The sequence below is a fragment of the Gadus morhua genome, chromosome 22 (genome assembly GCF_902167405.1).
Source record: "Gadus morhua chromosome 22, gadMor3.0, whole genome shotgun sequence".
NCBI lineage: Eukaryota > Metazoa > Chordata > Actinopteri > Gadiformes > Gadidae > Gadus > Gadus morhua.
This window is the reverse complement of record NC_044069.1, coordinates 16199714-16215088: the sequence shown is the minus strand read 5'-3', so window position 1 is coordinate 16215088 and position 15375 is coordinate 16199714. Positions and strand designations below refer to the sequence as shown.

General features: G+C 44.8%; 1 protein-coding gene across 5 annotated transcripts; it reads right to left on the bottom strand.

The window, feature by feature from the left end:
* Window positions 1-7: 7 nt before the first annotated feature.
* On the bottom strand, window positions 8-15320 carry sgce (sarcoglycan, epsilon). Of its 5 annotated transcripts, XM_030347586.1 has the most exons (13): window positions 15144-15311; window positions 14584-14679; window positions 8848-8970; window positions 8387-8544; window positions 7510-7582; window positions 5962-6160; window positions 4540-4702; window positions 3860-4077; window positions 3152-3178; window positions 1989-2177; window positions 1438-1481; window positions 992-1029; window positions 8-767 (listed from the first exon to the last, which is right to left on the bottom strand). In XM_030347586.1, the coding sequence occupies exons 1-13, from the start codon at window positions 15178-15180 to the stop codon at window positions 717-719; spliced, it is 1416 nt and encodes a 471-aa protein (XP_030203446.1). In that variant the 5' UTR covers window positions 15181-15311; the 3' UTR covers window positions 8-716. The 5 variants fall into 5 exon arrangements, with proteins under 5 accessions (XP_030203446.1, XP_030203449.1, XP_030203447.1 ...); XM_030347589.1 differs by lacking the exon at window positions 14584-14679 and having other exon boundaries at window positions 15144-15320; XM_030347587.1 differs by lacking the exon at window positions 3152-3178 and having other exon boundaries at window positions 15144-15312.
* Between the last annotated feature and the right edge of the window lie 55 nt (window positions 15321-15375).

The window sequence follows — 15375 nt, the reverse complement described above, 5'->3', positions numbered from 1 at the left end:
GGTGGTGTTTGTTTAAAAAGGCTTTACTGTGATATCGAAATAGTTACAACCATGTCACTGCACATACGACCAGTTAATGCACATCCGTATTCCCACTCCGACAGAACCGTGGTGCATGAAGCGCCAAGTAGAAAAAACAACAACATAATTCACCTTAAATATGCCTCTGTAGCTTTGTAAACAATGATGGTCATATAATATATTTCATCCTCTCGTACTTTGTCGCAATGTGTAAGATTGAGCCCCTCCCAGTTAGTAGGTAGGTGGATTTTAGATTTCCAAAAACTCAACTAGCCCAATCGACACTCCCATGTCGAGTGTCGGTAATTCTTGGTTTTCTTGTAAACCAATAGGTATGGGCTGGACAGCTTATTTTTTATATATATATATATCAAGGGTTCATTTTAGGGTTCATTTTATTAATTGCATTATTTAAATCACTATCGTTCAGCATTGAGTACATATATTGCCAGGTTATTTTAAGCTACGAGCTAGATTAAATGTTACACATTGCGACTTTAACACACAAACCCAACAAACAAATTTTCCCTTTTTTTGAATGCTTAAAAAATATAAAAATGAAAAGACCGAACAATGTAGGGGGTGGGGCGGATACACGCGTTTGAGGCATGCAGAATGGCATGAATGTAAGAGCAACACATAGGCGATGTAAGTGCAACACGTCGTTGGCGCTGTGAAGCTGGGTCCACCCCTGGTCACAAGTTCAGCGCCTCGGCCACCTTCCGCTCCTCAGGAATACCATTTACCTGGAAGTCCGTTACAAAGAATCAGTCAAGCGACGCACCAGCCTCATTACACAGGAGTTATTTCTTCCTCATGTGTGGAAAATATTATGAAGAATACAGTCCCGGAAATAAAAACATGTACTCTTTTTTTCGGTTGTTCACACAATGTAATGGTCAGGACTAAAGCTTGGCATGCATTGAATGAGAGGGGGTTTGGGGGTAGGGGGGCAGACCAGAATACCCACCTCCAGCCTTCGAAATGTTGACATTACATAACTATCTCCTTTGTTAGCAATGAATGGAGAGAGAGAGCAGCAGGTCAGCTCAGGAAGCCGCATGCAACTCAACAACACAACCACAAGAGGGCACTCTTACACACTCCGGGCTAAGGCACACAGAACTTTGTATTTGCGTATCTTAAACATGATTCTGTCCTATATTCTCTCTATAATTTGCTAACATCAAACTTTCTTCATATTCTAAGTGAGAGAGGAGGACAAGGGGAACATTCCTCATGGCGATAACAAATCCCATCTCCTGATCTTGATCACATGTCACAAATCCACTCTAATGACTTTTTGGATTCTAGTTTTTAGCCAAGTCACTGTTAAATAAATCCACTTGACACACACACACACACACACACACACACACCAACACAGTTCGCAGAACCGAGTAAGCTGTAACCAACCTGATGGTCGCTGCTGTGGTATTGTAATCTGGTTTTGCAGGTTTCTGAAAAGGGGAGAAGAAATCAGAACATAGTATAATGCATTAAGGATATTAGGCTAAATGTGATCATGGGACTGAAGCTTGGCTGGTACTTAAAAGCGGCTTTTACTTATTTGCTAAAAGCCTGTCAACGAGGCCCTATCCCAAAGAACAGTATACAATAACAGCATTGTCCCTGCTGACACGTTCCCAGGCCACTGCCTATAAGCCATATTTTTACTTGCCCCCTGCTAATGAGCACAAGTTTGTGAGCGCCCGCTGCTAAATCAAGAATGTGCGTGCATGTGTTGAAAGCCTCGGACTGTCCCTCCATTGTCCTGTTTCTTTGTACATGCATGTGTGTATACATGTGTACACTTCCGTGTGTGTGTGTGTGTACATCTATGTGCGTGTACAACCATTTGTCTATGTGAGTGTGTGTTTTTTATGTGTGTGTGTGTGTGTGTGTGTGTGTGTGTGTGTGTGTGTGTGTGTGTGGGTGGTGCACACACAGCCTCCATGGATCCTTACGTCTGAGCCTGCATGAGGGGCATGCTGGTGGTCTCGTAGTTGTCCGGGTGGATAGGGGGCACCACCTCCCCGCTGACGGGGTTGAAGACGGGCAGCGTGGACAGGGGCCAGGAGATCTCGCGGTTCTTGGACATGTTCCTCAGCTCCTTGGAGGACTTCTGGATGGAGCTGTGGTGCACCAGCTGGATGCTGCACCCACAGAGGAGGAGAAGAAGAAGAGGAAGAGGAGGAGTCGCCGTGGTTACGTTACTTGAGATTGGTTGTTGTTGGGTTGTATGTTTTTTAGGATTGTTTCTGGTATTTTAAAAAAATAGAATTGAAGTGGTTAGTAGAGAGACGCGAGATACACATTGTTTTCCAGATCAAAGGAGGAGCAAGGAGCACGGTTAAGCAAGAGCTTTACAGAAATATACTGACTTGATAAAAATGTAGAGAATCATAATAATCAAAAATGCATCAAGGTTTCAGCATGAAGATGCCTTTTCTGCTGCTACAGCCAGCGAGATTCGCGAGCGCAAAGGAGCTGAAGACAGGGTAGAAAAAAGTCATGAAAATTGGCAATACAGTTCTTCATTCCAATACGCCGTGTTCAACACTTTCCAATGTGAATTTGTTCCCATTGCCTTAGATGTTGCTTATCTTGGTTTACGTGATTCACACTAATTCAGTGATGTCTGCCACACTGTATAAGATCTAGCATCGGACACATTTTGTTTCCACTGTGGAGGGCATGCATGCCATGCACACAAAGCCTGCGCCTGCTGCTGCGGCCACCGCTGCACACAAGACATGTCCTGATCGTTCAGTCAAGCACCCGGTCTAAGCTCTAAAGGATTGCTAAATCATATTCAGACGTTCGTACGAGTATAGCGAGGTTAACTCCCTGCCATCTGTCAATCAAATCTTTTTTTTTTTTTGGAGCAGCCTATTGCATGGATGGGTGTTGACAGATGAGACGAGCGCGTGAGTGGAGATGGGAAAATGCTGTCACATGATGATGAAGAAGCTAATCCAAGCGGAGGAAGGAGAGGGGGAGGGGGTGGCGGGTGTGAAACTAGATAGACAGCAGACAGAAGGATAGGAGAACTGAAAAAAAGGCATAAAAAATAAGAGATATAGAGGAAAAATAAATAACACAGGGAGGGAGGTATGATAAAACTTACTCTGGTGTTTGCATGTTTCTTTTATCCCTAGAAACAAAACAAAATGGCTGAATTAAATGCTAATCGTATCTTGTTGACAACCACAGAGAAGCGCCGTTTTTTTTTGTTGCTGAGTTGTGAGGGGAGAGTGGAGGGAGCGGTGGGGGTGGTGATGGTGGAGACATGGATCTGGACTCTGACGGGAGGGGGGGTGGTTTGGGTGGAGGTGGAGATGTGGTTCTGCACGCCTGTTGAAGATGAATGGCGGCGTAGACCTGGGATGTGCGTATAAATCCTTGATGCAGGTGCATCAATCCCAGTACTTCGACTGATATGAGCGTTATGATGTGCACAGCCCCACGTAAAAAGGACAAACCTGTGGCTGAACCGCAATGTTAATGTTGTGTCTGAAAAAATACAAACAAAATATAAAATTGGATGGAAATGGAAAGCTGCAAGTTCCAATTTGAGTGGCAAATGTGTCTCAACCTTTCTGTGGCCTTTCGCTCATTCCGTAATTCTTTCAGGGTATTTAAATATATAATTTAGTCTTGACTTGGATACATATCAACTCGCACTTACACTCTGCCTTACCGAAAAAATCCATCCTGACCCCTTCTACTATTGAATCATCGAACTACATATCCTGAATAAATGCTTATACCTGCTCGACCCTCTGGTATGTGTGTGTGTGTCGGTCAGTGATTCAAAAACCTAACAAACACTTACACCCCTTCCCGTCTACAACACATGGTATAGCCCAGGATGACGAACAGGACCATGGCCACGGCGGCGGGCACGGCCAGCGTCACCAGGAAGTCTGCGTAGTAGTCGCGGCTCTTCAGGGACTCGGAGGGCGGGTTGTACTCCCCGATCTCGGCCAGGATCCCCGTGCCTGGATCGGGCCGGGTGTGGCTGTTGCTGGTCCCCAGCTTGTTGATGTCCACCTGGTGATGACAATGGGTAGGGAAGAAAACACTGTTGTTCTATTGACCCCTCCACCCAAAGAGAGATGTCTTTTAAGATGCATTAAGGGGGGGTTGGCATCTTGGTCCAGGACGCCTACAGCTAGGACTTCACTATTTCCCCCCTTAACATGTGACTTAGTATGCGACAGTGACAACCCCCCCAACCCTGGACATAAATCTTGCAAAGTGACCTTTAAAAAGTAGCTTACGGTAAAGTTCACGCCACCTAGTTAAATACAGTGTACTGCAGTTTAGCGGCAAGTGCATCCAACGGAAAAAACGAATAACAAAGCAGGAAGTGGGAAAAAACTAATGACAGTCATCACCGGTACTGAAAGAGGGTAGGGATGTAAAACAGTTCCTCTCTCCTTACCAGAACAAGGAACCGTTCACCAACAACAACGCGTTCACATACACCTCGGGCAGAAGCGGCCTCCTCACCAGTGAGATCTTGCACCAGTCGATGTCGAACTGCGCCCGGAACTTCTTGTCGCAGCTGATGGCGGGCTCCATCTCCTGGCTGCAGCGCAGCTGGTTGTGGGGTCCCTCCACCTCCCGCAGGCACGACGAGAAGGGGGCGTCCGCGCCCACCATCACATACACACTGCGGAGGGTCCAACGGAGGTCAAAGGTCATCAGGCACCGAGGCGAGCCTCTGTGTTCTAGGTGCCCTCCGGTTTGACACAGGCTAGGGACTGTGAAAGACTGACATGGACCGCAGGGTTGGGTGTGTGCATGTGTCACAATTGGGTTGTTACGGGTGGTTTGGTGATTTGGATGGTCAATTCAGTTCTTGCAGACCCTGGGCATGTGCACAACAAATTTGAGCGCAAATAGTTGTATTTTATAATCGAGCAAAAACATCCTACATAGAATCCTACATAGAATCCTACATAGTCTCGTTGTACCCAATGTTTTTGTATGCAAACCCTATCGGCCTGCCCATTCAAATCACATTAGCTACAGCCAAGTGTTTGCAAGAATCAAGCAAAAGGCAAGCCAGTTCCCTGGAAGAGCTTTTTAGATGCGTCAAACTATTTTTAAATGCTATTCAACATAACCAGGTAGAATTGATAGAACAAAATATATCGAATTTTACAAATGAACACCGCAGATCCTGCGAGTTAGCTTTGCCCTCAAGCTGGGCTGATGAATATTTTTAACCTTGTGCCAGATCCATTTATCTACGACAGCCAGGTTTCATTAGCAGAGTAAACGGCTGATTCTGGAGTTATTTAAAACCTCAGCATGACGCCGGGCGACAGAGGACTAAATGGGCTGTGGGGAGAGAGGTAATGAGCTGACTGGTTGAGGGAGTAGTGTGTTTCCTCATTCTCATCAAACAAAATATTGTTTCAAATATTTATTTATGATATGTCATTATACACATACTTAAAATATGCGTTTGGGCGGCTCTATATCTGTTAGTTTTAGTTTTATTATTGAATATGGAATATATTCAAATGTCTTTTAAATATACTATGTTTACAGCTCTACAAAATGTATAAATAATGTTCAATTATCATTGTTTCAGTGGCTCCTACCAGTTGATCCTCCTAGGATTGATGCATAAATCCTTTGGAAAGCCCAAAACTGTTTTCTAGTGTCCTTCAGAAGCAACCAGACCCAGCCATAGCTGATCGATGCCTTTGGACCAAATCTCCAACCTATTCTGTGGACCGTAAGAGGGTATGTGTGCATATGTGTTACTGAAATGTGTACTTGTTGTGTGTTGATTTACGTTGCTTCTTGGCCAGGACAATCTTGAAAATAAGATACCTTAAAAAATGGACTGAGGCTTAAAATATATGGCAAGGGGGGGGGGGGGGGTTCAGAGATCCTTCCTGAATCACTCTTTCTCACCCTTCTTTGAGGTTGTTGATGGGCAGCGGCACGCGCCCGCCGCGGTCCAGAGCCGACGTGATGTTGATGGCGTTGAGCCGCTCGGGCTGCCACACGTTCTTCACGGCGCCCAGGAAGTCACCCAGCACCTCGCTGGCCAGCATCTCCTCCACGTTCATGTTCTTTATGTAGAACTCAGCCTGGTAGGGCAGAGGGTACTCTGGAGAGGGGGGAGGGAGAGGGGGAGGGGGAGGGAGGGAAGGTGAGGGAAAGGGAGCGGGACAGGGAGAGGGGTTAGGGAGAGAGAGAGAGAGAGAGAGAGGGGTTAGGGAGAGAGAGAGAGAGAGAGAGAGAGAGAGAGAGAGAGAGAGAGAGAGAGAGAGAGAGAGAGGGGTTAGGGAGAGAGAGAGAGAGAGAGAGAGAGAGAGAGAGAGAGAGAGAGAGAGAGAGAGAGAGGGGTTAGGGAGAGAGAGAGAGAGAGAGAGAGAGAGAGAGAGAGAGAGAGAGAGAGAGAGAGAGAGAGAGAGAAAGGGGTGAGGGAGAGGGAGAGAGAGAGGGGTTAGGGAGAGAGAGAGAGAGAGAGAGAGAGAGGGGTTAGGGAGAGAGAGAGAGAGAGAGAGAGAAAGGGGTGAGGGAGAGGGAGAGAGAGAGGGGTTAGGGAGAGAGAGAGAGAGGGTTTAGGGAGAGAGAGGGATGAGGGAGAGGGAGAGAGAGAGGGGTTAGGGAGAGAGAGAGAGGGGTTAGGGAGAGAGAGAGAGAGAGAGGGAGAGGGAGAGAGGTGAGGGAGAGGGAGAGAGAGAGGGGTTAGGGAGAGAGAGAGAGGTGAGGGAGAGGGAGAGAGGTGAGGGAGAGGGAGAGAGAGAGGGGTTAGGGAGAGAGAGAGAGGTGAGGGAGAGGGAGAGAGGTGAGGGAGAGGGAGAGAGAGAGGGGTTAGAGAGAGAGAGAGAGAGAGAGGAGAGGGGTGAGGGAGAGGGAGAGAGGTGAGGGAGAGGGAGAGAGGTGAGGGAGAGGGAGAGAGGTGAGGGAGAGGGAGAGAGAGAGGGGTTAGAGAGAGAGAGAGAGAGAGAGGAGAGGGGTGAGGGAGAGGGAGAGAGGTGAGGGAGAGGGAGAGAGGTGAGGGAGAGGGAGAGAGGTGAGGGAGAGGGAGAGAGAGAGGGGTTAGAGAGAGAGAGAGAGAGAGAGGAGAGGGGTGAGGGAGAGGGAGAGAGGTGAGGGAGAGGGAGAGAGGTGAGGGGGAGGGAGATGAGTTAGGGAGAAAGAGAGAGGGGTGAGGGAGAGATGGAAGAAGAAAAGGAAAGTAAAAACAAAGAGTGTTCACAAACGATTTGAACACTATCAAAGATTGTGCTCTGCCAATAGCAGAACACAATCTTACTGATACAGCCACTGACTCATACTACCATGGACAGCTGCTGGTGTTCAACGTATAGTCGAGTTCTTGTTGAACTCAGGACATTATGTGGAACTATTTCCAAGGAGGATTTACGTAGTTCTCGGTAAAAGACACACGCACACGTTCAATAGGGGCGGATTTCAACTTGCACACCCAAAGTGCAAGGCTGGTCTTACCTTCATTTCCCATGATGTTTATAACCAAATTGTGGCGCGCCGTCTCGAAGGAACGTCTGTTATAAGCGGTAATCTGCAACACACACACAAACACCCACACACACACACACACACACACACACACACACACACACACACACACACACAGACACACACACACACACACACACACACACACACACACACACACACATAATTAAACACACACACACGTTTATAGTCCAAACACACAAAACCACACTAAGGGTGAAAGTTTAAACCCAGATCAAGGCAGCTTATACTGTAGTGGCTCGCTGGACAAGCCTGAGCCAGATACGGGGGAGAGGTTCGGACCCCAGCAGACACACCGCGTGGAGCCACATGCTTCTAAGCCCTGTCGAGGGGCTACAGTAGCTTAGCAGAGTCAGGAAGAAGGCAAAGAATCACATAATGGAATTTAAGGATCAAGGCTGTGAGAGCTTAAAGGTCCTCCATAACTAGGTAGAGAGCGGATGAAACAGCCAAGCTTTAGTCTTTGTTTGGAAATGATGGGGAGCTCATATTAATATTGAATGTAAATGATACTGTCATTATGCTTTACTACCATCATAATCATAGTATTGTATTAGTAGTGCTATAGTAGTGTAGTAAAATGTAGTGCACTATATCAGAACAGTCCCTTCATTTATTTGAAGCAATGTCCTTAAGAAAAATAAATCTCCTTCATCTCCTTGTCCAATTGGTCCGGATGACCTCAAACATATCAGGAGAAAGAAAATACATTTTATTTTTGGTCCCCAAGGGGAAATTGGGGATGGGCGGTATACATCACCACCGTTTGAAACGTATACCCTCCCTTTCTTTTCGGTTCAGGCTGGGTGCTTCTGCTTGCTCCTACCTCTATGATGGTGGGCTTGCCCGCATGCTGGCCAGTTGGGGAACCATATAGGACGCCGTCACTGTGGGTGGTCCGCTGTATATAGCGCAGCCAGCCGGGCCTGTCTGGGTAGCCCATCAGGTTTGTGTTGAAGGTAATGGGGTCACTGGTGGCATCACCTGAAGAGAGAATCAATTATTGTAAAAAAGAAATGTGGTTTACCACAAGGATCTGTTCTGGGTCCTCAGCAATGCAGGAATTCACATGTGTTCTTAATTGTGGATTTGTAGCCCAAAGCAACCAACCATCTATTCATGAACTTTTATAAACTGATGCTGGAGGAATATCCTGAATATTGTTCATTTGTTTGCATATTTTTCTTACCGTCTTCGATCAACCATAAAATGGCCGCATATCTCTTAAATTTGTTTTCATGCTAAATGACCGTAAGATTGAGTGTTCCAACTGTTGTTGTTTTGTACCTGACTTTGGGTACGGAGGGAACTCTCCTTTGAAGTACTCTCTCTCCAACACGTGGACAAACAGCACCCCTGCAGACGGGTAGACGTTGCGGTCCGCGTGCGACCTCGACAAGATGGTGACCACTGGTGCACAGAGATCCGGAACAAGCAGGTTAGCAGGTGAGGTTGGTCACCTGTGTGTATCTGAATGTGTCTGTTTTGTGCCCATGTTTCATTCCCCTACATTAATTACCTGTCAACACCGCCGGTATTAAAAGTTTTATTGTGAAACTAAACATGGCCAATGGTCCCATTGCCAGCGCTATCAGCCAAACCTCCCTGCACCCTTGCAGGATCAATAAGGCTCACAGAGATAGATGTGTACACTTATCGTGAGTGTACAGTGCTATTGTACACTGCAGACATAGCTCCCATATAAATTGTGCAGTGCACAGAATCAGACGCAGTCAAGCGTGAAGGCGAAAACTCAATTTCCCACTTATCAGGCTCTGGCCTGAAAATGATATAGTAAGGAATGAGCAGCAGAGAGCCATTAAACTTCAACCGAGAGTTGTTATCGTCACCAAAGGCCAGAAAGGCAGGGGTTAGTGAGTAAGAATGCGATAGCGAGTAGCGAGAGTCAGCTAGAGGCATCACGGAAATCTAAGTTAACTTTACCCTTTGTTGCCCTCTCTCTCTCTCTCTCTCTCTCTCTCTCTCTCTCTCTCTCTCTCTCTCTCTCTCTCTCTCTCTCCCTCCCATTTCCTTCACTACCCTCCATTTATAATCTCTGTGTGAATGCTTAAAAAAGAGAAACAATTGGAAAATGCCAGGTTTTCATACAGTCTTTTCTTCACTTCATTCAGAAAGTACAAAGGCACTGTATTTCTTCCCCCTCCTTTAGAATATGTTTCCGTGTAGAGACCCTCTGAATCATGCCGGTGGTGGTAAGGGTTGAGAGGTAGGGAGAAGGAGGGGAGGGAGGGGAGGGGGGAGATGTGATCCATAGCCTGTTGTGCTATGGATCAGTTGCTGCTTGCTGCTAAGGATGTGCTATGGATCTGTTGCTGCTAAGAGAGACAGAGAGAGAGAGAGAGAGAGAGAGAGAGAGAGAGAGAGAGAGAGAGAGAGAGGGAGAGGGAGAGGGGGAGAGAGAGAGAGAGAGAGAGAGAGAGAGAGAGAGGGAGAGGGAGAGGGAGAGAGAGAGAGCTAACAAATATCTTGCCCGCAGACTTCATTCGAAGCTTCAAAAACGCAATAAGATCGTCTGCAATAAGAGGAGCATGGGAGAATCTGTGGGAGGTTGGATCATGCTGCAGCCCAACCCCCCCCTTCACCAGCTCCAGTCCCCTCAGCCGCCGGCGGTCCAACACCTCTCCCATCCACCTCCTCCTCCTCATCACCATCCACATAATCATCATTGCCATTGACGATGTAGCTGGGAGACACAAATCAGTATTTTACTAAAAGCAGATCTGCCAACACAATTGGTTGTCTTGTCTTTGATTGCTCCTTTTCCAGGTATAAAATCAACGAATTATCCAGGAGACCATTTGTGGTTCAATGAGTATCCAGGAGAAAAACATCTTCAATAAATGTATGTTTGAAAGGAACCATCTTTCTAACAATACTAAACATGAGGATTTTCTTCTCTGGGTCCACACGGATAAATTAATTTACATCCTATAAGCCATCTAAAAGCACTCTGTGGTTGCTTGAGAGTGCAGGATTTATACAATAGCCCCCAGAATAGATGTATGCTAAACCAAGCTGCATCTGTTGCAGCAACAAAGGCTTTGGGATCAGCCCTACGTCTCCCTGTCCCCAAGGTGTTTGGTCACAGCTCAAAACAATCAATACAATTCAAGTCACTAACAGGTCTAATTGTTGTTTTAGAACACAGAAAAACGACTGCCAGTGAAAGGGGTTTTATATAGCTGTAGAAGCATGACTCATATATGGAGAAAAAATGCTTCACTGCTTTTGCTGAGCCTGTGACATTTGGAACTAGGTTATTCTGGGACCGATAATAAAACCTCATTCACCTTCACCACATTGAGTACAATTATGATCCCACACACACACTGACAGAGTGAGAAACACCACTCTCTCCAGTACCCCATAACCGCCAAAGCATCATTAATTCTTAAGCCCACACAAACGGGCCGAGGTCACACACTCGCAACAAGGTCAAGAAGGGCTGACACATTGAGCACCACCCATTGATGATCGCCGATAATCACCACAAATGAGACAGGAGGACAAGCAAGGATCCCAGATGTAGCCCCAGGCAGCGAGGCTTGGCAGAATCTATTTCTGCAAACCTCCTTAACTTCTTGATATTCCACCAGGGTGTACGGCATGACTGTATTTGTGTAAAGTGCAAAAGCCTAACTCCATAAATCATAAAAGCGTAGCTGCAGGTGATGTAAGTAATTGTAGCATGTATGACATTGTCTAGTTAACAATCCTGTGTGTCTGATGGGTCACTTGCCTACTTAGAAAAGTCTTGCTGGTTATGAATGCTTTTTTTGCAGAAGTCTGTTTAACATGTTAACACATTCCTACCCAAGCTCCTAGGCTGGTCAAGCTATTTTTTTGGTACCATCATATAATTGTACTTTATTGTTCCCAATTTTAATGAAGCAGATATTTGTTGAAATTGTAGTATAATTTAAAAAAATTAAGTATTGCGAGACTATATTCCCAATATCCCAATAATAACATGTAAACTTTGTCCATAAGACGGTTATCCTTTGGCCTTTTTCAAATTGGGAAAAATCTAGTTACAGGGTCTGACATGGCCCCCTTTATGTCAGTGTGCATCTATTCAATTATTGCCCCCTGGTAAATAATCTTTGTGACTGTGTAGTTCCAACTAATGCAACTAATGCCAGCCCAGCATAGCAAGATCCCACAACCTGTGGCTTTTCACTGGTCTGCATTCCCCACTTGTTTTCTGCCCCTGTTTACGTGGGTAGAATAGGCCCTAGCTGGGGTCATTTGGAATGCAAGCCACTAATTCCTCATCCCATTCAAACGTTGAATGGGAACCAAGGTATTGATTATGCCACATAATTGTTTTGCTGACTTGTTAGTAGCCTCTTTCACTAGCTGGTATTATGAATAGAGTAAATTTGATTCAATAATAATAAAATATAATTATTTAAAACAATGTCAATGTAATAACTTTTGTCGGCGCTGGGGTCCTCGGCTTGTGACTTTATAATAATAATAATAATAATACATTTTATTTAGAACGCACTTTACATCAACCTAATGAACTCAAAGTGCTACAATGCACATTAAAAGAAATACAACATAAAAGACTCACCAGATTAAAAAGAAAAATAACAGAATATACCTATAGATATATTATAGATGCGCTTTTTATGAGAAAGGAATATGGAATAGGGGTAACAGTTCACACACTAACTATTAATGAATGCCTCTCAACTAAAATAATTGAAAACACTAACTAGCTTGGATCTACAGGCAACTACTTCATTTGCAAAGTAACTCGTCTCCTTATGGTAAAGTTCTCAGGCATTTCACTTTTTCAAAAGTCTAATCCTACTTCAGAACTCTCCATTGATATCAGTCTTCAATTTGCAAGGGAAATTTAAAAATGGAAATGACACCAAATCGTTTATTGGTTTTGGCGTTTTGATAGGAAAACAGATTATACTTTAGTACCCGTACTTTTAGCTTTGATGTGAGAACGTTCCTGGTGGCAGTCATTAGTGAAACTCCACATACCGGGCCAGCCACTAAACGTTGGCGAACTAACCCACTTTAGTCTCAACAACCATGCAAGGACGAAAACTTTATTTATGACTTTTTAAATCTTGCTTCAAAGCTTGTCTATAATACATATCAACGTTATAAAGAAATATATTAATAAGATGCCGGAAAAAAGTTGAACAGAAAGTGGGGCGCCTGTATTTTGGACAGTATTGAATAATACCTTCAGGATTTCTAAATACCCTGGTTTACCATAGTACCGTGACAACGCCCGAGCCTCCAGCCTTCCCAACACTTGTTAATGGATGAGGACCACACATAATGTTCTCCTGGTTTGAGATGGGTTGAAATTAATTTCTAAACAATGCGCTAAGAGTGTTCAAATCTGAGCTGGTGACACCTTTACCTAATCTTTAACTAACCTTCACCAGACTCTTGTAGATAAGTAACCAGATCATAAATAAAATTTTAGAAATAATACAGCTGTTACACTGAAGAGCTGAACTGAGCAGTTCAGTGCCTTTTGATTGATTGAATGGACGTATATGACAGTAAGTGAAAGTGAAATCATCTATTGATGATGTGCAGACTTTGGTTGGATTATGGACTTCAGTTATTCTTTGACAGTATTAACAGCCTCATAATCAACGGTCCACAGTAAAAAAAAAAAGTCCTAATCCAAGAATCCTTTGATTGGATTGGATTATGAAACTCTTATTTTTATTCCAGTTTTAACCAGCCTTTTCCATGGGGATGCCAGCTAATGTGAAAAAAATATATTTGCAGCTGCAGGGAAGGCATATTTGCTAATAGCTAATAGCATTCCATCTGCTTATGGACGGCTGACTAACCCACTCTCTAGAAATGATGGACTACTGGGCTCCTATTTAATACATCACCCATTAAAAGTTATGGCCAAGCGGCTGTGTCTCCGGCTGCAGTGCAGAATGTGTGGGTGCCTGCCAGCTGTGTATCACAGAAATATGACAACACACAGAGCAGACATAAACGTGCACTTCCATAAACACCATGCATCCATTGACGTCATTCAATCTTACATACTAACAACACATTAAACTTCTGCTACAACTGGTGTGCATCCAAATGCACGCACACACACACACATGCACACATGCATGCAGATACATACACACACACACCCACACCCACACACACATGCAAATACACACGCACACGCACAAACACGTCCACACACACAGTATTGACAGTAGATTACTATTAGCAGGCAGGGGTGGTGGGGGGAATGGCTAACCTGATTGTATGCTTTTATGGGCTGATCCATGTCTTGCTACTGCTCAGGAGCAAAGGCTAGTTTAACAATGCCATTGGTTGAGTACAGAGGATAATCTTCCCTTGTCCCTGGGTGGCAGCTAGCAAAGAACAGACCAGCGGTCCTTTAGCTCTGTTGAACCAGCTATGTGTTTGTTGTTCTGATCAGGGGGATGGACGCATGTGCTTCTTTGGTTTTCCAAGCGTTGAATTATAAACAACAAGGACCACTACTGTTTGGGTTTGCAACTATAGTGTTTGAGGCAAGCCATTCTAAATACAGACTTGGAAGTGAAACTGCTTTGTGTAGCACAGGACGGAGGCGATGTGGCTGTAGATAGCATGGACGGCAAACAGAGCCAGCGCTTATCTTCAACTATCTAACTTTCTATTGAGGTGAGTAATGATAAATATGCTTGAGAATGAATTATGTTTACGGAAAGAGGTGGCCTCAAGTCAGACTGTTAGGGTGTGTTATTGGTTAGATTAGAATATAAAACAAGCATGTATGACAGCAAAGCGTGTTATAACATGATTAGGCTATAACATGTCAAGATTGGGGCTTAAGGACCATTAATAACACAGTTATTGGAAGAGGTACAAATAACAATCACCATAAACAGGGAACTACTTGAGCGTGGTCACGGTGTTATGACATGGGAGAGGGCAGGAGGGTCAACACATGATGATGTGCACCACCGCACACATGCCCCCCACACTCACCATCTCTGAACAACGGTGGTCTCTGCTTCAAGCCCATGGAGGCATTTCTCTCATGCAAATTGGTGTGTTGGACATCATTGGCATGCACAATGTAAACTAATGGACCGATACATACAGAAAATAAGTTGTACATTAGAGGGGTTCGATTAACGTGATAATAATGATCACAATAGTAGGCTTTTTCATTCTCACAGTTCGTATTTGTGCAAACAAGATGGGATTGACATTAAACATGTATCTCAGTTTACATATTCTAAGGTTATGATTGACTTCCCCATAAAACATATTTTATTTAGCGTCTCTTTCGACTAATTCGGGGATTCATGGCAGAATGTCTAGGTGTTTCCCTGTTTTTTCCCCACAAATAACGGTACATCTGCCTGTCGTTAGCCATTTTTTCCATTACTCCCTCTGTTCGGAAAAACTGGGCTGAACAGTGCAGAACCACAGCACTGGGCAGTGGGCAGCTAGCTAACTAGCATGCCATCAATGAGATACCCCATTAAACGGGCAAAAAACGTACATTAAAACACATAGTCAGACAATCAACCGAAACGTACCTATAGCCATCCATATGGAAATTGCAGAGGCGAACATGTTGCATAGAATTCCTGTCAATGTGACATGAAAAGGGTCGTTTTCCTAACCGTCAGTGCTGCTTTGACAGCCATAACAAGCATCCCTTTTCCATGCTCCTTCCCCCGCCTCCTTTCTTCCCTGCGCCGGGGAGCGACCAAGAGTTTCATTGGTTGGGATGGGAACGTTGGAAACATCTGGCAGGGAAAATAACGA